The following is a 25285-nucleotide window of genomic DNA, read 5'->3' on the forward strand; positions in this document are numbered from 1 at the left end:
TGTTCCAGCATTGGTGTCCTTGATCCCCTCCAGACAAAACTCTACATACACACTACCTGGCCTTTGGGTCCCTCAAGTCGCTAGGCTATACACACCTACTGTCTGGACATGAGCATGTGATGATGATGATACACCAATAACCAGCTACTGGCTTTCCAACATGAGCGGAAAACTCTGATTAAAAACTGATCTCAGCTGAAGTTGGCAGATACAGTTCAGTATGTTCAAAAGAGGGATAAAAACAAATAAGGGCAAATGGTGTGATGCTCAAAAAAATAACCAAGACTGCAGTTCCCTAAACCCACAGAATCACAGAATGGCTACGGTTCAAAGGGGCCCCTGGAGCATTTCTAGTCTAACCTCTCTGCTCTACATTGGTCATCCTAGAGCACATTGTACAGTGTTGTGTCCAGACACCTTTGAGTATCTCTGCAGAGGAAGACTCCACAGCCTCTTTGGGTGGCCTGTTCCAGTGCTCAAGTCACTCTCACCATAAAGAAGTTCTTTCTTATAGTCAGGTGGAACTTGCTGTGCATCAGTTTCTGTCCATTGCCTCTTCTTCTATTGCTTGGCACCACCAAGAAGAGCCTGGCTCCCTCGTTTTCAGGTACTTATATACATTGACAGGATCCCCTCTCAGTCTTCTCCAGCTAAACAGCTCCAGCTCTCCCAGGCTCTCATCTCTTCCTCACAAGAGGAACTCTGTTCTCACTTGATTGTTTTCCACAGCTTCCAAGCTTTTTACCTTGTTGGCAGGAGGGCAACCTCTGGTGATGGGTGGCTTCTAAGAGCTGCTTCTCTGCTGTGATTTGGGAAGCTGATTTTACCAATTAACCTAATCTTGCTACTGCCAGGTAGGAGGCAAAACACGATCTCTTCTACAAATGCACTCAAAGGGAAACCAACTTGGCAACCTCTCCTTCCTCCATTGTTTACTCTACACACAAGTGGACACCACTAGATACCTCAAACTAATTAACAGGCATGTAAGGCTGAATGTTGCTTCAAATGCAAACCAGCTCTATAATTATCACTAACTACACAGGCTCTGAAAGCTACAAACAACACATGTTAAATAATGTCTTTTTTAAAAAACAGCTATGGCGGCACCTAAGAGGAAAAAAAGTAGCAAAACCAACAGGATAAGAAAGAAGGAAAAGAAGCCATACAGATGTACCTAATATATCTTTATATTACTACTGTCTCACATTTACTCTTTGAAGGTATTACTACTCTTGTGCTTGCATACAGCCGCTCTTTAGGAAGTGTATTTTAAAAAATATGAAATGCTAATTTTGTGAGCTTCAGAGCAGCTTTATAATACGCTGTATCTTAACTCTAGTAGGGGGAGTAGGAAAAACATTTACAGCTGAATCTCAAATGCGTTATCCACAAGAAAGTAGGCTTGCTCTTCAAAGGTTTCCACAGAAGTAGAAATACTCAATCTGCAGTAAAAAAGAAGCAAATTCTACCAAACTCTACTACTTAGGAAGCCTGAATGAATTAAGAGTGGTGAGGAGGCTCTTGTCAATGTTCACACGCCTACAGAGAAGGCAGTCCCTTCATTACCTGCCATCTAGCCATTTCTACTGGAAGGACTACACAGCTGTAGTGCTCTTGCTTCCTCAAGCGTTTCCATGTTAATGCTTACTCAGGCTCTGGCAGAAACCTGTACCTGAGCCCATGTTACCTCAGTCATGGTTCCAAGCGTTAAACACCAGCCCATCCTCTTATCAGTAACACATTTTCCATGACCAAGAAACATTTCCAAAAAGTCAGTGAAAACAGCAACAACAATAACAGTATATTCTGCTTGCTCTGGGGTTTCTCCTAATGATTTTTTTCTGGATTACATATGGGGTTTGCAGTATTTTTGTTGTTTTTTTTTTCCTGGCTCTCTGTTAATTGCATGACATATGACTGCATTAATCACTGTCTAATAGCACAGCAGATTTTAGCTAGCAAAAGAACTGAGGAGTATTTAATGTCAAAATCCAAAGCAGTGGAAAGGGATTTTCCTTCCCTCTCCTCTTCCTAATTTATGTGATAAAATACTCTTGGGATTAACAAGACAGCTATAAACCATGCCTTTGATCTTGCTCCCTTTCAGAGTCTGAGTGAATCAAGACTAGCAGATCCAGCACATGTAACAGTGGGATTTTAGTTTTTTTTTTTAATTGGAAGTCTTCAGGATGATGGACAGCAGCACAAACAAAACCAAGCCAAAATATATTCTTCCAATGCTTCAAAAGATGTTAGCTCAATATCAAGACAGTATCTCAATGCAGACTTTTCCCTCACCTTCCAAATTCCCTGTTAAAGAAAGATCACACCCCAAATAGGTGAATTCCTTTAAATTATCCAGCAAGGTTTTCAAGCACTAGAATCTTCCACTTCTCCATAAAAGAGAAGATAAAGGATCCTTTCTTTGTGGCTGATTGCAGCTTTCCCCAGATTTTTTGCACAAAGGGTGCCTGTGTGACAGAAGCATTAACAGAGGATGTTCTTTCCCAATGTCCCCATCTGCCTGAAGCAGCATGCAGTTTTGACTGCTGTAAAGTCCACAGCTCCAAGTCTTGCTACTCAAGATACCCTCATAGTACTGGCCAGCAATTTATTTTCTATTGAAACCTTCTCCTCTTGTCACTGGAAGCTAAAAAGGAAACCTAAGATTTCCGGGATTATTTGAAAAAGTTCCTATAAATCTAAGCTGAAGTAAACTGCTAAACAAAGAATGTCCTGAGATACTGATCTCTAGCTCAGATTCCTCCTTCCAGAACCATAAGCTGCTGTTTCTTTCAGGGCTGTAGTGTTTGTTGCACTGTCATAAAGTGCTAATTCTGCCAAAGATCAGTCCTGCCTTTTCCCCTGAACACAAGGCCAGGACAAGAGTTATAATATGACCTGATGGCTTTTACTTACTAGCTTCCAGGGCAGTACCCTAATGTCATGGGCATTCAAGTCAAATTAAACATGCTGAACTACATCATGTGGCTGTTGAGGAGATAAAGGCCTCTACCTGGTTTATTTTTTTTCATTCTCTCCTTGGAAGACATACCAGGCAGATATACAGACAGGAGATTGCAGTTTTCATTCTAAATCATCAAAAACCCAACCTCAGGCAGTTTTGTTGTAGCAAAACAAAACTCTGTTCCTACCAGAAAATCCAGAATATTTTTTCAGGATGCTCTTTCTTGTGTCTCCTCCATTTCACACCTTATTTCTGGCTGACATTTTTTTAGAGTGAAATTCTAGGGTATTGTCAGTCATTCCCTATTGAAATTCCACTCAAAAGACTTCTGAAGACCCTTCTCAAGTCCCAGGTTTTCCTATTTTTGGTAGGAAGAAATTGAAAGACAGCAAAATGGAATTCTTCCATGGCTAATGTCTCCCCACACCAACAACCCTCTATGCTGAGAATGTGGTGAATGATCTAAAACAGCCAGGTGCCAGGGTCTCATTACATATTTAAATACTTGGTAGGTTCACTGGATTTATACAGTGTAGATACAGAAATTCATAAAAATTAGGTAGACAGAAGTGAAGAGATGTTTAAGGAAGGAGTCTGTATATTCACTTGTAAAAATCTGTCCATCTAATCAATCTTGCTATGCTTTTTCTGTTGTAGAAGTCCTCCTTCCATTTTAAAAAGGAAGGAAACAGAGTGATTGGGGTGGCAGCCAACCTTCGGAACTTTCTGTCACATAGGGCTAACAGGATCAGATCTGGACAACCAACCATGTAATGAGTGAAGAGAACCACTGTTAAGAAGGAGCAACAGAAAAAATGCTTTTCAAATACACACCTCTGCAAGTAGCCTCTGATCCAGACCACTGCCCATTTGGTTGACAAAGCCGGATGCTGCTTCCAACAAGATCAAATCCTGTCTTGCATCGGATTCCACAGGCAGCATTAAAGTAATTGTTGCAGACATTCTGGACAAAGTGACCATTTTCAGGGGGCTTCAGTTCAGGGCAGTGAACAACTAAATAATCAAACAGCCACAACAAAGTGGTTACTAGCTGGAGTGCAATAGGCCACTGAAGGAAAACAAAATCTTTTAGAATTTCTAACTCAGCTTGCACCTTGGCATTTTTGCTGGTTTGGAATGACAGAGAAAATCTTGCATGCAATTCGACATGTCCCTCACAGTACAAAACCACATTAAAAAAATGTCCCAGCACCGCATTGTGCATTCCAGGGATTCATGGGTGAAAACAGGTCTTACCTTCACAGGTTTGTCCTACAGCACGATATCCCTCCCGGCATGTGCAATCCTCAAGGGAGGTACTTCCCGGTGGAGAAGTATGATTCTCATCAGGACATGAGATGCAAGTGCTGATTCCACCTGGTGAACCTTCAGGCTTGTATGTTCCTGGTGGACAAGCTTTCAGCAAAAGAAAACAGAACAGAATTTAGAACATTCACCTTTCACCTAGCATATTTTTTCAGGTGTGTTACTTTACTTTTTCTACATTTCCATTTATATATTCTGTGTCACTTAGGGCAGGAGCATTCTCCATTTTAAATACTGCAGGCTTCTTAACAGGTTTGAACTAATGCCTACCAGACCTGGTGGAGTTTCTATAGTGACTGTCCTGGGACTGACATTAAGTCCTTGATTAATCATCTTGAAAAGAAACCCAGGCCCAGAAGACACACCAGATTTTCACTGACAAAACCTGTGCAGACCTTATGAAGACATTCTTGATTCAGAAGTGTAAAAAATTAGCTCAGACTTAGTCCTTGCCATTCAAAACTACAAGATGTTTAATGCATACAGATTCATAGTTAAAAGCTAATAGGAGCCAGCAAAACCCCCTGCCTTTGATTTACACATTATGGTCATATGATGCATGTGATCTATATACTAGATATGCTAAAATGTGAGAGGCACAAGCAATGAAGGAATTAATCAAAGCAACTGCTGCTTGAAACCTTTGCACTAATTTATATTGCATTTCATATTTTTAATTCTGTGCATGTACACACACAAGCCTTAAAAACATTCAGGTGATGCTTTCTAATGTAGGAAAAATGCATAGAGAAAAGTCACCCCTTACAAAAGAGCTTCAGATGGGCTTGATAGCTCTGAGCCTTACTGCTCTCTGCCTTGAATTCTAGTCTTCAGGAAATCATTGTAATATTATTTGTGTTTCTTTCATAAGACATGTGAATTAGGGGAGTGACTAATCAACAGGACAACATATCAACTGCTGCTAAAGTGAAATTTTGATTAACCAGATTACCACTTGAAGCAGAACACAAAGACACTTGTGCTGAAAAATGTAACTGCTAATGAAAAGTTCAGGAAATATTCTGAGAAGGTTATGCAACAGGAACACTGATACCCAGCCAAAAAACTCTCAGTCCATTAACTTAATTGTCAACAAAATGGCCACATTTTCTCCTTCATACTGCAGGTCAGGCTCTCCCATTCTCCTCTCAGCCAATTGGTACCATTTGTTGTAGCTCTGAATGGTATGGTATGCTCTGTACAATCATAAATATGCTCAAGTGATTCCCTCCTTACACAGTTAGGTGTGCCTTGCTTGTTGAACTGGTCTCTCCTATGTAGCTGTATTTCCTAGAGTTCAGATATTCTGGCAGCATCAACCTCCTTTTTGGTAGCTATAAGACCAACTTGGTGTATTCTGAGACTTGGATGCAAAGATACTCTCCCTCTTGTCTTACTAATGAAAACATACAGCTCTCTAGGCAACTGGAAAAAAACCCAAACAAACAACTAAAAAAGAAAGGCAAAAGAAAATCCATTCTCCTTTTTCCTTACCTGTCATGAGAGAATTGACTTTCCTAAGCCAAGTTTTATGGAATATACCCCCCAAAAAAAATCAGCCAATATGAGCAGGTGGCACTTTCCAGAAGGAGAATGATTTTTTGGATAGCTTCCATAGAAAATATTTTTGTTGGTTTTTCAAAAAATTTAGCTTTTTTTTTTTGAAGAAAGTGACTGAGTGGCTTCCAGTTGAGAGGCAATTTTGGGTGCTGGAATTGGATTAATGAATTTGTATTTTAAATGCACTTTTAAAGAGACGATGACAATGCCTATTCAGTAATAGATATAAATACAGAACAAAGCAATTCAGGAATGAAATAGGGCAATAAAATCCAATCAGATTTAGAGATGGGATTTTTTAAAATTTTTGTTTTGGGATTTTCAGAAAAGTGTTGGGAAAAAAGTCCCTTTCATATAATTCACCTGTTCTTCCCATCCAAGACAATATTTTTGGACTTCTGCTTCTATCCTTTGTTCTGTGTAGAAATTCCCGTCTTGGACATCACATGTCTCCAAAATATTCTCTCCCGCTTTAGATGATCAGAGTATCAGAGGCATTGCTCTGAAATCTCTGAAATATTTCCATCTGGCACTTTGTGAAGGTCTCTGTGCATCCTTTTTAAAACTGTATCCAGCACAAAGTGATGAAGTGCATCCAAGAGGACACAGGAAAGAGTGAAAATTAAGCATCACAGGGGACCTGCTCTGTGACAGAGATGCCTGCCATATGCCAGTTGAAGTAAATTAGCCTCTCCTTTTCCATGTATGGCATATAAAATGACATTTAAACTGGGTGTTTCATTCCAAAAAATTCCCCCCATAAACCAACAAACCCTCAATTTAATTTCTCTCTTCCTTTCAACCTCACCTAAAATAAAAAAGCCAGCAGCAATTTTCTCTTTCTGTTTTGAGAACTATGGAATAGAAGTAATCACCCATTCTATGATGTGAGCATTTTTAACAATAAATCCAGTAATTTGCTTAGAGCTTTGAGTCAGTCTGGCTTTGAAGAAAATGATTAATTCTGAAATCACACTTACAATTTGCTCTTTCCAGTCAAGCAGCAGGAGGTAAATAACACTGTTAAGATGGTTATTAATGTCTCTACTGAAAAAAACATGTTTTCCCAAATGTCCTCATTCTTTTTGTATGCTTCAAATGCTTATCACTGCTTTTACAGGAAGTTGAACTACATCCTGACTTGGAATTTTATGTGGAATTTTCTACAAGTCTGAATCCCTGCTCATTTATACCATATATCCCCTAGACGTATTCAAACTACAACACTCCACACAAATTTCATTCAGAATCTTTGCCAGAAAGCACTGGCTTACAGAGATATTTCCAAGTGTGTGAGATCACACAGTCTATCCTGAGATGTCAAAGAGATTATTTAAGAATAGAGCATAAGCACACTGTGCATTTCCATAATTTCCATAACAGTCACAGAGGTTAGCCTAGCCACAGCTCACGTTAAAACAATCCAAAATCAGCTGTGGATGAGCAGAGCCCTGGCCATCTGCTCTAGACTGTCCACATTTGACCCAGCTAGATTGCAGAGCCATCCTAGGCAGCACTACATCATGGCCCAAGCCTACAGGCAGTGACAGATTCAAAGCTAAGCCAGAGGTTAAGGGACAAACACATCTGAAGAGCACATGTGGCTCAGTCCATAACTGATCATACAGTCAGGAATTTTCTAGGATCAAGCAGTGCCAAATTTCATTCTAGTCACCTGTATGCATTCAGCAACTCTGTACCAGCAAAAAACTGACTACAGGGAAAGATCATATTCTTTGCTCCTAATTTGTAAAAACAATTAAAAATTTTTAAAGGTTTGGCTTCCCTTTCCAGCAATGTCAGGGTGTAAAAAGCCCCAAAACAGCATGTGAATAAACCCAGTGTAAATAAGCACCAATTTATCACTGTCAAGAATAACAAAAAGAGGCAAGAATTTAAAAATCGGAAAACAATTTTAACAGAATCAGCCTTTAAAGAGAGAGGAAATTCATATGCACATTGCAAACATGATTTCCGCAATAAAAGATGTGAGTTTCTTTATATGTGAATGATGTTGTTCTCTGCCCAGAAGCAAGGGGAGGAGCAAGGAAATGCTTTTTTATAATGTAATTCTCCTCTTGAGACCACAATAGTGAACACTCAGTTACACCAGAGGATTACCTCTTTGTTGGAGGACATCTGGAAGCAGGGCTTAGTGTGTGAACTCAAACAAGCACAAGGCCCAAATTCCCCAAGGACACAAAGATGGCTCATATTGAAGCTGTCATCAACAACCTACTTTTATAAAATGGCAGATATTCATCAACAATTCATATGCATGTTTTATTGTCTACACTAAGGACAGTGCAATAAATTTCTGACCAGAAATGATAATGAAGTAATACATGGTTACTTCAGCACACCTCGTGCCTTCTCCTCCTCACATATGTTCTCCTAGGGTATATAACTGACTGAAAAATTGTAAGAAAATCGAGCATGTTTCTTCTGGTTTTGAACATTACTGGGCTTGATGGCATGTTAGGCCACCAACAGAATGCACTTTCTTATTTATACTTAAGTTGCACATAGAAAAGAAATCACTAGAAAAGAAATATGACAGGGGTTTGCTAGAAACAAAGATCCACAGGGCAGACATAAAAACATTTCAGACAACTGACCATACTGACAGCACACCTGTATGTCAAGATGTTGTTTGAGGATAAACAGTGAACATGGAATGTCAGAAAAGGCTGCTAAAAAGTTAAAGAACAGACTTCTAAATTCAGTAGGAATTTTATTCTGCCTTCCTACAATTATGAAATAACTGACATTTTAATCTTTACGCAAGAATTGAATATTGTAAAAGCAACAAAAAAAACAAAGGTTTATTTCAGAGATTCACGAAACAATTCATATGTATTATGCAGTTTGGCTTTTTTAAAACTGCCAATACTAAAGCCACCAGCAAAGTTAAGCCAACTAGCACTGAACTCCCACAATGGCATAAATACACCAGTCTGGACTTAAACAGCTGGAGATCATAGAACAAAGGGTACTTCTACTCTGTGACATGGGATCACAATTCTTCCTCTAAATGTTCAAGTACAAATTTTAAGGATAAACATTTCTGCCTTAAAAATGTAAAACTTTAAAAATCCTGGGAGAGTAGGCAAACTCAATTTCCTCTCAAAGTACTCTAGTGCTCTAAGTCACTGAAATGGAATTATTCTTCAATTATCCCAGTGTTAAGAGAGAGGAGACTCAAACTCCACGTATTTCAAAGATTAATTTGAGGGATTTTGTATTTTTCTTCAATGCATAATTTCTTCCACTAACTACCTTTAATAAGTAATCCCTGGCATGAACCGTTTTTCCACACTTTATGCTAATGAAGGATCTGATTAAGGATTTATCTTTTGTGGAATATGGCAGGAATCAGCTAGGCAATATCCTGTTCTCTTCTGCATCACCCTGAGTTCTGTTGATATACAGCTACTCTGATGACTGTAGTCTATAATTCTCATTTTTTCCTCAAAAGTGCAAAGCCTAAATTAAATGACACTTTGATGCAAATCTCCAATAGTCTTTATAACTCAGCCTCCAAACATCTTCAATGACGAAAGAAAGCCTAGTTTGTCATTTAATCAAGTCGTGTTTATGATATGTTATTATTTTTATGACACTGATTGCATGGATAGGTACTCAACACATCTGTCCCAGAATCACAGTATACCATGAATACCTGTTCTTACTTGGTTTCCTGGTGCCCACTAAAAATGATGGAACCCATAGGTTACAGAATCTCCAAACACTGGACATGGAGATTTTTAATTGTGGGGATCCTAGACCTGACATATGATTCCTTGTGTTTCTAGTAATTTTTTGGAAGTCATGTGGAAGATCCACAACCAAAACCTCAAATTAAGTCACATTTATGTCCTTGGAGAACTGCAGACTGAAGCTGTGCGTTTTCCCTTCCACTCTTTTACTCCATCTATTACTGCTATGCCTTGGCAACAGTGGGGGAAAAAAAAAAAAGTTGTCACTGTAACCTTCATGTGGGTGAAAAAAGTGCTCTGGTAGCTGTATTTGCAAATAGTCATGTATTAGATTTGCCACCACTAACAGATCTGACTATAAAACTTATTTATTTTTCTAAATGGGAATTAAAACTTTAATAATTAAGGGTATATGGATAAATTACAGTACAGTATCATGCTACATCTTTCTACTTTCATATCTGCATCTCTCAACATGACAAAGTCCTGCATGGTCAGATTTGTCTAAGGGCCAAGCACACCCTTGCTTAGAAGCAGCAGTAGGAACAAGGGGCTAGTATGAACTTCTTTTGACAATATCCTGCCAAATAAAATGTACTTTACAAGGACAAGCCATGGTGTCATGTAGGAAATGGAGATCCCATTCCACACCAAGCATTCTTGGGATGTCTTGCAGTACCAGCATACAGTGTTGCTCAAACTACCTCCTGCCTCCAAAACTCCTACTGCTGCTGCTGCACACTTAAAATGTGAGTGACCACTGCAATGGAAGAATGTGAATAACACATGGGAGGCCACAGCTGCATCTGCATGGAACTTCCCGGACCTCTGCCATCTCCATGTTTTTCACAGTGACATCTCTTGGCTTTTGCTGCAATCATCTTATGAGTCCTTCTCAGCTTGGGCCAGTAGGATTACTGGCCAGAGACCATCATGGCCTCTGAAGTATATTTTATTGCACCAGCACATAAAGCTCTTTAAGCTTGCTTCTCTAAGACTTTCCACATGATGGGTCTCTATTGCAGAGATTAATTCCAGAAATTACAGCTTTTGTTGTCACCTTTATTATCTAGGAAGATGGTTTTTCTTAAGATCTTCTATATGGTAGGTTTGTCAGGTTGTCCACATTGTGATTATGAAATGTCTTTAGAAAGATAAGGAAAAACAAATCTAAACTTTTGGCAGATGCAGTAATCTACCTTTCTGTAGTTTGCAACATGTATGATGCTACAAAAAAACCCTCACACAAAGCATCAAACAAATAACAACAAACAAACAAACAAACAAAAATAAGGCAGGAGCATTCTAGGATTACAAAAAATAGGCAAGAAAGTAGCTTTAATTAAACATTTGACATGTATGACTTGTAGAAAGACTGCAAAGGAAAACCCTGAGCTTGCCTTTATGTGTAGGGATCAGGGAAGGATTTCTAAGTCTTAGCATGTTCTCCAGCTCTTTAATATCTCCTATCATCCCCAGCATGTGCTCTGCATTAATTTCAGATGGCATTGAACCTGCTCATCCATCTGCACTTTGTCAGTATTTTTTAAGTATCCTTCTCAAAGCAACATGATTAGCAATTTAACAAGCTAGATGCTTGTTACTATGCTCTGCTCTTATTTGATGTATTTTCCTCCATCCCCTTAGTAGTTCTACAAATTTGCTCTCAGGCAAAGTCAGCAGGCTGAAACAATTCATAAGTTTAGCTGACTACATGATACATAGGGGATGGTTCATTCAAACCTTACAGTTGAGGTTACAGACAGCAAAATGGAAATATTCCACTGTCATGTAGTCTGCAGAATTTGCAACAACACTCTGAGATGATTTAGCTCTAGATTTTTAAGCATTTCAAACAGTCATAACAAACTTTCAGAAGAAAAAACTTTTTCTTGATTAAAATGAGAATCTTGGATCCCCTCCCATGGGGCAGAAGATGTCATCTGGAAGGAGATCCAGTCCTTGGGTGAGCACCTCATCCTGCTACTGCGAGCATCCACAACGTCGAGAACAATCTGCCTGCTTGAAGAATATAAGCCCAGGAGGCATCACAGCTTGTAAACGCTAGGATGCCAATGAGAACCTTCTTCACAGGGAGGTCTGGCTGCGCTGATCATCTCTGGGTAGGCTTGGGGCCAGCACATTTACACAGGATTACTGCAAAGCAATGACTATGAATGCCAAACACCCTCCTTGGTCACAGCAGCAGTGTTGCACATATACAGGAAATCCACCTATGTCGACTTTTAAAACTTTTTTTAAGAAGTAGGCCAACTATTACATGTTACAAGCAAGGTGAGTGCCTTGAACACCTCTTGCATTGCAAGGACACAGAGTAGTGAGATGTATTTTATATGTTTTACAATCATAAAAATAAAGACTACTGATACAGATTGCCATTTATACTTTTACAGAAGGTGACTTCTCTTTTTGTGCAAAGTATGTGGCTTACTTAAGAATAAGAAAAAAATTCCTGATTCCATGCACCGTAACTTTAAAAGAAGTCTACTTATGCTTCATTCAAACTACAAAATCACAAGATCGATCCTGACAACTTGCTCAATATCTGAATACAGAAGTGACATTCAGGTATTGAAATGAAGCTCTTTGGGTTTAAGTCTCAGTGCATTTTAGACAGTTAACAGGTTTGCTGTTAAAATCCAGCCTTGGTGATACATTGGAGGAGATGCCCAAACATATACATGCCTATCAGTGACAAATATCAGTCCATACCAGCACTTCTGATTTTTAGAACTTGAGTATTGATTTATGTCCTCATATCCCCATGTATTTCTAGAAGTTATCATGTTAAAAGTGTAAAACTAATTCCAAAACTACAAAAAATTCTTTCTGGGAAATTACCTCAGTTAATATTGTGAAGTTTGCTAAGCAAATAAAGATTATTTATGAATTTATTTACATGCAAGTGAAGGGTTTTAAGTGAGAACCTTATACAAAAGTTTTAAGTGAGACCCTTATACAAAAAGGGGAATACAATAAATTCTGAAAATGCTTTGCTCAGAGCAGCACTGCTATACAGTAGGCTTCCCTGGACATGGTCTTTATCATAATCCCAGACACACATTCCTCAGCAAACCCTGATCACTGCTGATGTGACAGCACATCCTACTCTAAATACTACTGTTCTAAGTGCCCTGGATAGCATCCTGCTATTTAAATACAGGAGCTTCGCCATCCTGTACTAGCTGCATTTGTTTGCTCTTCTGATATCATTAAATTGCACATTCATTTTTAGAACAGCAAATTCAAAAAAACCCAACAAAGAAACTGACTGATGTAAAGAAAACACCATTAAAGAGAATCCAAATATTTTGTTTCATTTGTGCTACACATAGATGAGCAAATACCTGCTTGAGAGATCTAGTATCTCTCTTGTCCGAAGGCACTGGAAGCTCAGGGCTCTCTAGGCCTTGTCTAACCACTTTACCACATATCAAATAACTCTACTTGTCCTTTCACCCTTGCACAAAGGGTTCTGGGTCAAGAAGGAAAAGGGAAGGACAAGAAAAGGACACCTTTGCACCATCTCATAATCTGCCTCCCTAACAGGAAGGACTAATAATCAGCAACTAGGTGCCTAAAGGGCTAAAATTATCCCTAGGTCAGATCCCAAGTGACAGCCGTTACATACGGAAGAGCTGAAAAGCTCCACTGGGCTGTGATCTATGCTGCTCAGCTAACTGCTGTGTGATCTAGAGGCACACATTGGGAAACAAGAAATAGACTTCCTTTATCCACAGCTTGAAAGAGTGACAACTTGGCAAGAGAGGAGTCTGAGCTGGGATGAAAAAACCTCATCCTTTAATAACTAATGTGCTACACCCAGAGGAATCTGGACAGAAGTGAGAATCTCCACTGCCTGTGACCCCTGGGACTCGCTGAAATTACCACAATCCAGCCAGCACTTGCTCAGCACAGCCTGCACTTTCTTCCAGAAGCAGGGAGCAGGAGTCTCATGTTACAGCTAACTCAACACATCACCTTCTCCTGGGATTGCTCAATTTAACAAAATAAGGGAGAAGGGTTTAGAAGCTGACAAAGCATGCACCCCAATCTTCACAACACTAATAGTTTACTGCAGTGAAGAATGTGCCTGGTGGTTCAAGATCCATTTCCACTATGTCCACCAACTCAGCAACTTGAACAGTTTTGCGATCAGTGATTCTTGGGACTTAACAGTAACCAAAAATTACTCTCTGCTCAAACTCAGTGAGCAAACTGGCTTTCTTGAAAGAAGCCAGTTGTGTAGGGAATCCAGGATTAGTCAAGAGACATTTTCAGATTTTCTCATTCTCATTGATATAAAGATTGTGAGTTTTCTCTCTGGCAAAATATTAACAGAGCCCTCTATGTTCCTGAAAAATTTTGCTAGCGTAACGTGAAATACTCCTTTTCTTCTGCTGCCTCCAACACCCACTCCCAACAGCTTCTGGTGCATATGATCCTGGAGTTAAAAAAAACCCTAAACCAGAAAGACCAGATACCTATTTCTGCCTCCTTTCTCTGCAGATCAGAGCCAGTGCTCAATCACAGATGGGGAATGCAGCAAGTAAAAGTTATTATAAACAGGAAAGAGAAGCTATTTCTGCCAGACCCTCAATAAACTGTCACTACTGCATTAGGTGCCAAACTTGGCCTCATTTCCATATCCCTTATTTTTATCATTAAATATACTTTTCAACAACAGTTATTATACTCCTATTAAGTAACATTTCTGAGCACTGAAGATATAGCACATGACTGTGCAGATGGAGAACATATGTCACTATTTCCATGTTTATTTACTTAGCAGCCCAGGGTAGGAAACAGAGTTTTTGGTTAACTTAAGATGGCTGGAGGACATGCAATGGCTCAGGCCAGTAATCAGGCCATAAAAAGTAGTGGTTTTGCCAGTTATTTTTTTACATATTGTGAAACTAGCCCAACTATCCCGGCATAGAGTTCAGTAAGCTGTTGTAATCTTGATGTTATGGTTCCTACTTAATTCCTGGAACCACTACTGATACTCCTGATTTACCGTGAAAAATGCCATAAATCCAATTCCCCATTCCTCAAGCAAAACTCTTACGGAAACTGACAAGATTCCCTGAATTCTTTTAATATTATCCAAATATGTACATCAAAATAAAGTCTTGTTTATGGAAAACCAGAGCACTGAGATAACAACTAAGTCAGTATGCCCACTACTGACTGCTGCTTGCTCAAGAAACATTTGGAAAACTGACTGCTTGTCACTTCATTTTCCCCAACTGTCCTTGTCTTCCCGGCTCCCCTCATTCCTTTGCAAGATATAAAATATGTCCTTAAGAACAGATCTGACCCTTGCTAAAGCAGTATCTACTGCAGGAAGAGGGTCATTTCAGATCTAAACCAAAGAAAGAATTTTTAAATACTAAGTACTGTGGCTGCCAACGAAGTGAACATTACTGCTGCAAATTAAAAGGGATGAAAGATAAAAAAGATTATGTTGCAGTACCTTAACCAAATACACAGCCTCAGGCCTCAGTCTAACACAGCTTCCTTCTCTGAAGGACTGCCATTTAAAACATTTCAGAACCATGCTTTTCATCCCCCACTAGACAGCCGCTCTTCAATCACCTAATTTTCGGCAGAGCAGGAATCCTCCCATAGAGAAGGAATCCCAGGGCAGTGAGTCCTACATTTCTAAAGCTCCTATTCTGCTATCAGTATTGACAAAAAGTGCTAAAGTAGCACCTCTAAGATCCAAAGACTTTACTGAAGGGCAGTTGATTAAACTAGAATGAAACCCCCTGCAGCAGCTTCCAGAAAGGGAGCAGGGAAACATCAGAGTGAGGTTGTCCCAGGAACCATCAGGTTCTTAACCTCTCTGCATATTTAAGTGAATCTGTGCTCTGTGTCCCACTTCTCCATCCTCTTCTCTGCTTGAAAGGCAATTTTTCCACCTTAAAAAGGCAGAATCACTTGTTATCTTTCTAAAGGGCAGTGAGATTCTTTGCATGTTTTGGGAGAAAAAAGGTCTGCCACACTTCCAGTCTTTCCTTCTCCTTTAAATACACGCTCTCTTTCTAAGCTCTTTTGCCATGAACAAGACCATACACATCTTCAGAGATGGAGAATAAGAAGGAGGGAACACTTAGCAGCAATCTGAAGCAAAAACAAAAAAAAGGTAAGCGGCAAAAATTATTAAATCACTGCTTAATGGACCCAAGACTCAAAATTATCAAACCACGAGTTTTAGCTAGAAAATCTACTTCTAAATGGCACTTGATTCCAAATAGTTACCTTCACAACATAATTAATGCTATCTACAAACATCCCAGTTTTTCCTGAGATGGAGCCAAATTCTTAGCTAGTTTCTTCTACTTTTGCAGACTGTGAACCAGTGAGGGTGCAAGTGACATTTTATAAACTACCTCTCTGATTATGAATGCATGAGGCATGGCATTTTCTATTTCAATGTCGGAGGCCTCCCAAAAATTACCTTAAAATAATGAGAATAAATCAATCTCTAACATCACTGGGAGTGAAATTTAATATGTTACACACAGCTTTGTGAAGCATCACATTCATAGACCTTAAACTTACTACCATTAATACTTGTCTGTGCTACAGCCTTGAGGCAAAAACAAGTCAGACAAGTCACAGATGTAATCCATCAACTCCATCTTGAGGGATAAGAAGGTAAAAAGAAGCAGGGGAACAAGAAGGCAATAAGGGCTTTCTTACAGGCTCAGAGTGCAAAGTTGCCTTCTTGTCTGACAGAGGGGAAGGTGCCCAGGCAGTTGATGATAAAATGCTGTTGAAGGTGAAGCACTATCAGGAGAGTGAAGACAGCAGAATCCTGGAGGTGGGCAAAGCAAGATGCCTCATTTTTTAAGCAGGAATTGAGGGCCATATAAACTGTGCTCTTGGGGCCACAGGATAGCTTATTACTGCTAGGCCAAACTCCTCTGGCACTTAGGCTGGATGAGTGTTGTACTGCACTAAAAAGTTTATTTAGTTGCTGTTTTGCACGGGGTGATTGGAGATTTGCACTGAGTAGTCTTCATATTGCACTGAATAGTTTATATCACATGGTTTGTTCTTCTCCTCTCTTATCATATGGTCTTTCCCTCACCCACCCCTCTCCCTAGTATCCCCTGGTGGTCTCTCCCCTGGTCAGTCCCTCCCCTCACCCCTCCTCACTGGTATCCCATCAGCTGTGGTCCTCTTCCTCTGCCCCCATTCCCCCAGGTATAAAAGTCTCCTGCCATCAGGCAACATTCTCTTCCCATGTGGGTTTTTACATCTGGTGGTTCTCAAGTCAATAAAGGGAGGACATTTGTCCCCACGTGGAGAAGAGTGCTTCTGGTCTTTTGCTTTCATCCATGTAAGATCGTGTGGGCAGGGGTCCATAGCTAGCTGGATTGAACCTGAACAGCCCGCCCAGACATGGAGTCTCACAAACGTGCCATTATCATGGGCAAGTTTTGGGCCCTTCACTACAAGAAACACACTAAGGCACTCAAGTGTGACCAAAGAAGGGTAACAAAGATGCAAAAGAGTCTAGAACACAACTGGCTGAGGGAGCTGGGCATGTTTGGCCTGGAGAAAAGGAGGCTCAGGGCGGAACGTTATTGCTCTCTACAACTCCCCGAAAGGAGGGGGTCAGCCTCTTCTAAGTAGCAAGTTATAGGGTGAAAGGAAATGGCCTTGAATTGTACCAGGGGAAGTTTCTGTTGGATACTAGTAAAAATTTCTGCACCAAAAGGTTAAGAAAGTCAAACATTGGAAAAGACTGTCCAGAAAAGTGGAGTCATCAAACCTAGAGATATTACTAGACGTGTAGGAATGGTACTTAGAGATGTGGTTGAGTGGTGGACCTGACAGTGTTAAGTTAATGGTCAGAATCAATGATCTTAGTGGTCATTTCCAACCTCAACAGTTATATGATTCTTTGAGTATTGAAAAGGAGTATCACTGCTAAGTAGTGAAAAAGGTAGGCATGGCAGGAACACTCAGCTGCTGTTACACTAAAGAGATACTGGCAGAGGGTCCCTCAGTGTCTGAGGCAAGTAACATCCTTCTCAATCCAAATTTTGATCACACTACTTCTATTCTCAGGGGTTTGGACTGTGAGCACAAGGTGAGCTACTGGTCCGCTTTAAAAGCCACACATGAATGCAGCTTGGCTACTCTCACTGATGAAATCAAGCGACTAATGAAAACTAAGTGTCCTTGCCTTTGTGTCATGACCTAATCAGAATCCCTACCATGACTTGTGCCATGACCTAGCCAGAACCCCTGCGCTGCCACTGGGACAATTTTTTAGTGTTTCTGGCCAACAAGAAAGAATATGTGAGCTCACAGAAGTGGCATGTTTTAAAAAAGGTGTAGCATTTCATAAGGCATTTTGAATTTCCATTCCGATATAAAGGAGATCAAAATTTATATATGTGCTTTACTCCTCTACAATTCACAATGACATAAAAACTCAAATGAAAGGATTTGCAAGTGACAGCATATTTTGCTACAAAGTTGAGGCAAAAGCTTACGTTCTAAAATGAGGGAAACATTTGCATTTCATGTGATACTCTTTGCAAACTGACAACAGAAATAGGCCTAAAGGATCGGAATATGTTTAGGCACACATATTAATGCCTCTGTGAGACAGAAAATAATGCAAGTCCAAAAGAAACACCGGCTTAACAACATGTAACTCTTCTGGTATATGACTATGATGCCTGGCAAGCACTACTTACATCCTGTGCTGACACCATGTCTCCTCAAAACAAGGCTACTCAGCCTCCCACTTTCCTCCTTGTATTAGAAAACCTTAGTCCCGTGAACTGAGTTACTTGACTGACTTTTGCAGTATTTCACACTCCTGCAAGAAAGCCCCTCTTCCATACCTTCTTTCTTGGGACTCAAGGCACCACTGTGTCACAGGGATAAGAGATGCAGAAGATTCAGGCTAGTTACCTGCTGTATTTAAAGTTTCTAGAGCACCTCCTCACTGGACTGGACTCCCCAAAGTGAGTATACAGAGTGTTGCTGATGTCAGATGGACTGGTCTTGACTCCTAAGATGATAAAGTTATTGCAGGAGGCTTTAGCAGACTGGCATTGCTATGTCTGCACAGGCTGCATGGTATATTCTGAAGTCAGCAAGAGGGTAATGTGTTAAATAAGGCACAGAAAGAGAAAAAACAATGACAGGCCATTATTTTCTTCCAGAGCTCCAGATATTTTTATACAGGCCTAAAACTCAGAATGTCTTTAAATTCATGAGACTGAGGGTATTACCAGCCCATCATGCAGGTGCTTCTGTGTTCCACCAGAATACTGCCTCTACCTCTATACAGTTTTTAATACCACCTATGTGTATTTCCAGATATTAGTTGTTCTACAGGAACACAGTGAGACAGTAGCAAGCACTTTTCTACCATAACTGAAGCTGACATGGAGCCTGACAGTAATCAGAGCAATGCTATACTCTCAATTAATCCGTGAAGTACTAACCAACAAACAGGTTGGAGTTAATGGCAATAATCTTTGAAAAAAAGTCATGCCATACTAGTAGACTCAATGTAGAAAAGTTCTTGTACTTTATCTTCTGGAATTTTTTGTTTGAGAAACAAACCACAGGCCATGGCTATTTTGCACGGACACTTACTAGCATTTACACGGGAACACCCTTTCTTTGAACTTTTTGGGGCAGGAGTTCCACCCCCTCCTTTTTTGTTTGTTTGTTTGTGCTCAGAATGTTGCCTTTGAAGTCCGGGGAGAAAACCCCCAGCAGATTTTGTTAATGGCCAAGAGAAAGAGCCAGTTCTTAAGTTGTTACAATAAGTGCAGGTCTGTGTAAAATCAGCACATCTGCCCATTCTGACAGAGATGGTAGATTGTTGCCATTTCTCTATGCTTTACACTGCTTAAAACCTGCAATTTAGTCTCTAATTTTATTGGATTTTGTTTCAAATCTGTCAGGTCTAAATGCTATAAGACAGGGCTATAGACCATATACTAGGTTGGACCATATATTTAACTACATTACACTCACTTCTGTAACATCAGAGTTTCTCAACTCCCCATCAACCCCAAGGTCCATTCATTCTTCCTACTCTTATTGACTAAAACATTACCTATTCAATAAATTGCAGACTTGGGAGAAAAGATTCAAATTCTCAAACTACATTCAGGTGTTAGTTTTACTAAAACATCCGCATTGGAAGTGTTGAGTTGCTATTCTGTCTTTGTTTTGCATGGTTACAAACTAAACCCTAGGGTTTTGGCCTGAAGATGTCTCCATTTTTATGCAGAGTCCTGGTTCTGTTTTCATAAAATCACCTACAAACCCAGTAAAAAACAATTTCCTGTTTGATGAAATCAATCTGTGCCTGCTGCCTTCTCCTTCCCTAGGGAGGGGATCACACTCCACGATGCAAACAGCATTGTTTCAGGTTGAGAAATTTGGGCTATTTGTAGCAGATTTTAGGCTGATAGAAGAAAACATGGCTGTTTGTAAGACAGTCAACCAAACATTCTGGCTGCTGAGTACTTTGCAAGTATAATCAGCTTATAATAGAATATCTACACCCTATCTGCAACCTACATGCTGTAATTCTTCTGCAAGTTGAGTGGGCTTTTGAACCCTTTTCATCACAGTGTTTTTTCCACCACATCCTTCTCACTGTCCATGGACTTTGCTTGAGCGGTACCAGAATGTGAAGTGCTTCTGGACCCCTGTGGATCTGAAGAAACAGAGAATGGGAGAGAGAGAGCACAACTGGAGAGGGCAGAGAGGGCTCTTCCCTGAAGTAATTGTGAGGAACCTGCCAGATATTTTCCACAGAGAGCACAGAGAAGTCAGCTGGACAGGACTCAGCCAAAGAGGGAGCAGAAAAACAATCTTAGCCCTTCTCACTACAAAGTTTATGCTCTTGTGATAGTGGTACATGGAGTGAACAGACAGTAGTAGAAGAAGCCTCTATTTTGCCTTTTGGGTACACATCCCTTGAAAGACTTTGTATGGGTCAAAATCTGCAAACAAATGACTTCTTTAGATGTGGGTTATGACCTGATGAGCTTTGTGCACTTTTGCTTCTATGTTCTCTTCTCCCTCTCAGCAAAACCAAGGCAAGTAATGGGTCATCACCTCTGAACATTTGCAATTGCTGCAAACTGCACTTTGTACACAATATTATTGTATTGGGAGAGGAGTAGATAATTTTGTTTAAAATATTGAAAGTACTCTTTCTTACAGGGAAAGCACTTTGCAATGTACACTGGCTCAGGTAGAATGAACTTCACAGCATAACTGAAGAGAAGGATTTAAAAAAAGGAGAAAATATTCCTACACTCCATCTTAATTTGAAACTGATTCTGAGAGCTAAGAGTCAAATTTGTTTGACACATGACAAATACAGTATGTACTATCCATTAAAATCCAAATGTAGAGACACAGGGGATGCCTGACTTTGTCACAATAAGAGTGCTGTGCTCAAGTCCAGTTAAAGGAATCAGCTTTGACAAGACTTCAGGCACAATTTATGATGCTAGAAATCATAATAAGTAACATTTATACTTATTCACAACCTCAGAGGCACTAAGACTGAAACTTGCAAGTTAATTGTAGCAGAAATGACTTTCTAGGAATGACTTAAGTAGTTAAATGTGAAGCTTCAGAGCCCTGGAGAGCCACCAGGAACAAAGTAGGTAATTGAAACAAATGCTGAGTATTTTAACCTCTTCTCACTCCAAAAGTTACCACTTTGCTTTATACTGCTATCTCATTTTGTCCTTGATGCACTGTTTCAAAAATTTAAATATTTTCTTCTGTAAGAGAAAATCTACTAAAAAGCTCACAGAATGCTAAATTGTCTGCTTTTAATTTGTGAGATGGCACAAGTTCAGGAACAGTATGTCTACAAAAACATCCTGGTTATGTGTTTCTGGAAAGGTAATGAAAGTAAGATGACACTATTTGATCCACACAGGCAAACAGAGAATGTTGCAGTAGAAAACTTTTCATTAAGGATTTCACGGGACAACTATTCCAGTAAGTTCCTGCTATGATGCCAGTCCCAATCCTAAAATAGATTGTCAAACGTACAGGGCCAGTTAAAGTCTTATCAAAGGCCCTTGTCAAACGGTTTGAGCCTAAACTTTTAAAAATGAGTGACAGCTGGCTGACAGACATTTTATGGAGTTAAAAAAGGCATGTCCAGGGCAAACTTTTAAACTACCACTTCTGCCAGGACTGCACTACTGGAAAGGGATGTTTTCAAACTGTGCACAATCTCAGTGACAGTAAGACAGACTGCTTTCCTCCTGTCTAGAGCCTCAGGGCAAATCCCAGCCTTAAAGTAAAGGTTTTCCAGTCATTTAACTAAATGTACTTACACTTCTGTTAACCTTTTAAAATAGAATGATTGCCTGCAGTGTTTACCTTGTGGCCAAAGGACACATGAAGACAGGCTCTGTGGAGAGCCTTAGTTCTGACTGACACAAGAAAGCGGAAGATTATTTCTGTGTCATGTCTATTTCTAATCAGAGTATGGTTTCTGCATCTCTCAAGTCCTCCAAATGGTTGATTTTTTTCTCCTCAAATTAAACATATATTCTGGAGGCTTTATTTTCTTAACATTCTGAGGTGACCAAGACATGTCACTTTGAAGATAAGGAAAAAAGAGTAAGCTGTATATCACTTTCTAATATTCCAACAAATGTATTGCACAAACCGTTCTGGACTTAATAGGGTAGAGCCTGATTTAGCATAGAAACTTATTTTCTAAAGCCTCAGATAACATCTAGATGCAAAGGATGGATGTTTTTTGTACAGGTGTAAAATTGCACCTCTGTTTTTCTGGTCTGCATATGTAAAATTGAATCTGGGCTTTCACCTTCACCCTATAACTTCATTTGTTGAAGAATTTCCTCAGGAATGGTGCAGAAATGCAGAGAAAGCTTTTTTCTTGGTTTTGGTTTGGTTTTTTTTTTAGCTTCTGGGTTTTCTTTTTCTGGCACAGTTGAGTTTAAAATTCAAGGGAGACAAGTTACATGGTACAGAGTTCGAAAAAAAAAAAATACCATAGAAACACTGCTACCCCATATTAGCTATCATGTTACTTACAGTTTCTACTTTTGTGATAGAAGATTTATATAGTTGATACACAAGGCAAAGAACCACTCAGTTCCAAAGACTTGATCCAGATCTTATTGATACTAGTGCAGATACGCTTATCCACTTCAACCAGCTTGTCAAAACTATGGATATGGTGAAAAGCCACCAGCAACTTCATGTGCCATTCATTTATGTGAAAAATTTTTACCAAACTGACTGAGAAAAATCCTTTTTTTACAATTTTGCAGGCAAAGCCCCTGCAGTTAGATGTTAAAACTCTTTTTTTTTTTTTTTTTTTTTTTTTTAATGGAGAGCTCATGGTCTGACTCTAGAGTTTGTAAAGAGTTTTTCTGGTGGACTAAATCTTGATTTAAATTCACTGCCAGAAATGCCTCATTTCATAAAGCAGGTTGTACAGGTGGAAAACAAACTACTTTGGTGTCAGAAGTCACCTAAAATAACAACTAAGCTACTGTAGGATCATGCAGTAATCTTCATCTCTATCAATCATTCATACAAAACAAAAAAACCAAAACCTAACCAAAAGCCTCCCCTGAGATGAACAATATCCTGACAATATACTTCTAAATTTTCAATCCAAAGGAACTTATCTCTACTGTTTGCTACATTTAAAAAAAATCTAGCAGCATCCAATTAAGTTTTTCCCTCAACTTTGCTTTGCTTTATATAGCAACAAGTAGGAGAACCTCTACCTCATTTCCAGAAGCAAAGCACACAATACTGGGCTTCAGAGGACTAATTTTCAAGAAAGCAGATTTAAATGTAAAAATTCTGGAGTAGCATGTCAGCATGCTTCTGGATGTATTTATTTTGCACACAAAACACTTGTAAAGGACATTTTCTTCAGGCTTCATGAAAACAATAATTATTAATGTTTTTACATTATTGTTTTAAGTCTTAAAAATACTTTTAAAAAGATAATTAACATGCTAAACTTCCATAGCCACGTCTACAGCATTTGTTTTTTATATCCACCTTTCTCATCCAGTTTTCTTCCAGTTTTCAAGTCACTTGAAAACTGATTTACGTTTCTCCTGTTCTCCTCCATCATGATGTTGTGCTACCCTCACTAGAAAAACACATTTACATTTCTTTTGTATTTAACCATCACGATGTTTCCTGAAAGTCTTACCATAAAGAGTCACAAGATTTATAAGAAACAGAAAAAAAGACACAGAATGGCAGCAAGGAATATTTTTGCCGTTATTAATTAGGCATCAATTCAGCATTACTTAGTTACAGGCATTTTGCATCCTTCCTCTTGGTTTAGCTCCCTCTTCATGACAGCCAGGCATTATGACACAGCATATTTACAATAGAACCTCTGTGTATTATCACAGATTGAAAGTCACAGTGTAACAAAAGAAGACTAAATTACAAATAATGAAGTGTACAAATACATCTCATTCCCCCACAGGGCTACAGAAATGGGATCATGATTAAAGAGCTGTTCAGTAAAAGGGGTGAATCACAGGTTGACAGATGTACACAGAGAAAGGTCTCTCCAGTAAGGCTTTTCTGTCTCTACAGCAGGTGAGTCTAACTCCTAAGTCTTTCCAAACTGTTCAGGTTTTGAAAGCATTTCATTGTTGCTTCATTAAGTACATACACTCCAACTTCCTTGCACAGCTGTAATCCAAGTTATTTGAAGTCATCTGGTGTAAAATTTTTATTTGCTTTCTTGTTTTGGTATATCAAGATCTGCAGGGTTATGTGACACAAAATACCACACTAGCAGACATTTGACACTTTCTTCAAAGAAAGGTCTCTTCTTCAATTTGTTAGTTTTCAATGGCTGCAGGTCTTACAAGGAGCCCTCTTTTTGTGACAGCTGAGTTAGAAAACAAGAATATTTTTCTGATTTAGAAATTAAAAGCAAAGGAGGAGAGAGAAATCAAAACAAACTCCCACCCAGTTTTAAGATGTGGAATCAATGAATGAAAGCATAAAATAGTACTGCTTTGTGAGACAGTAAGAAAATAAGTTCTAAGGGCTTGAAAATCTGCAGTTCTATGAACTAATTCAAACCTTCAGATTCAACAGGCAAATTCAGCCTGAGATCTTACTATGCTTGAAGACACTTTCTACACTCTTTTCCACCCTCCCTTCCTTGCTTTCTTTTCCCTTCCTGTCTGTCAGAATCTCAGAGTGGTGGTTCTCCAGATCCATGGTAGGCACCCGCTGCAGAGTACAGCATATGTTGTATGTGTTGTTAACTCTGGAAGCCTTGGGACTTGGAGGAATCTTGAAAATTTAGTGAAAATTTCCAAGTACCACCTCCCAAGTTTCAAGGTGGTTGGCAAAGCTTCATTTAGTCAGCAACTCCTCCAGGGCACCTAAAGAAATACCTCCCATAGAGAAATACTGAAAAAGGGTGATTCAGCTTCCAGGGAGTGGAAGCTCCTATCCAAAGGAAGGGAGGAAGGAGACAGCATGGCAGGAGAAATATTTACTTTCCTTTGACTAGATGATTGGACCCACCATTGGACCCACCATTGGAATTAATGTTCTCCCGGTGTGACAAAGGAAAGAACTGCTAGTAGTGTATTAAACTCAAAAGCTTTTTGCTAACTAGAGAGAT

The 25285-nt window shown here is 39.4% G+C and overlaps 1 protein-coding gene across 4 annotated transcripts in view; it reads right to left on the minus strand.

The window, feature by feature from the left end:
- SVEP1 (sushi, von Willebrand factor type A, EGF and pentraxin domain containing 1) overlaps positions 1–25285 on the minus strand; it is a 120268-nt gene that overhangs the window by 75783 nt on the left and 19200 nt on the right. For all 4 annotated transcript variants that reach the window (XR_005255441.1, XM_038125173.1, XM_038125171.1 and 1 more), the window contains exons 4-5: positions 4229–4387; positions 3806–3985 (exon numbers count right to left, since the gene is read on the minus strand). Coding sequence is in view for 3 of the 4 variants with exons in the window: in XM_038125173.1 (XP_037981101.1) it covers positions 3806–3985; positions 4229–4387 (339 nt within the window). In the remaining variant the exon portion in view is untranslated. The remainder of the gene's footprint in view (positions 1–3805; positions 3986–4228; positions 4388–25285) is intronic.

This window comes from Motacilla alba, chromosome Z, assembly GCF_015832195.1.
Source record: "Motacilla alba alba isolate MOTALB_02 chromosome Z, Motacilla_alba_V1.0_pri, whole genome shotgun sequence".
Classification (NCBI taxonomy): Eukaryota; Metazoa; Chordata; class Aves; order Passeriformes; family Motacillidae; genus Motacilla; species Motacilla alba.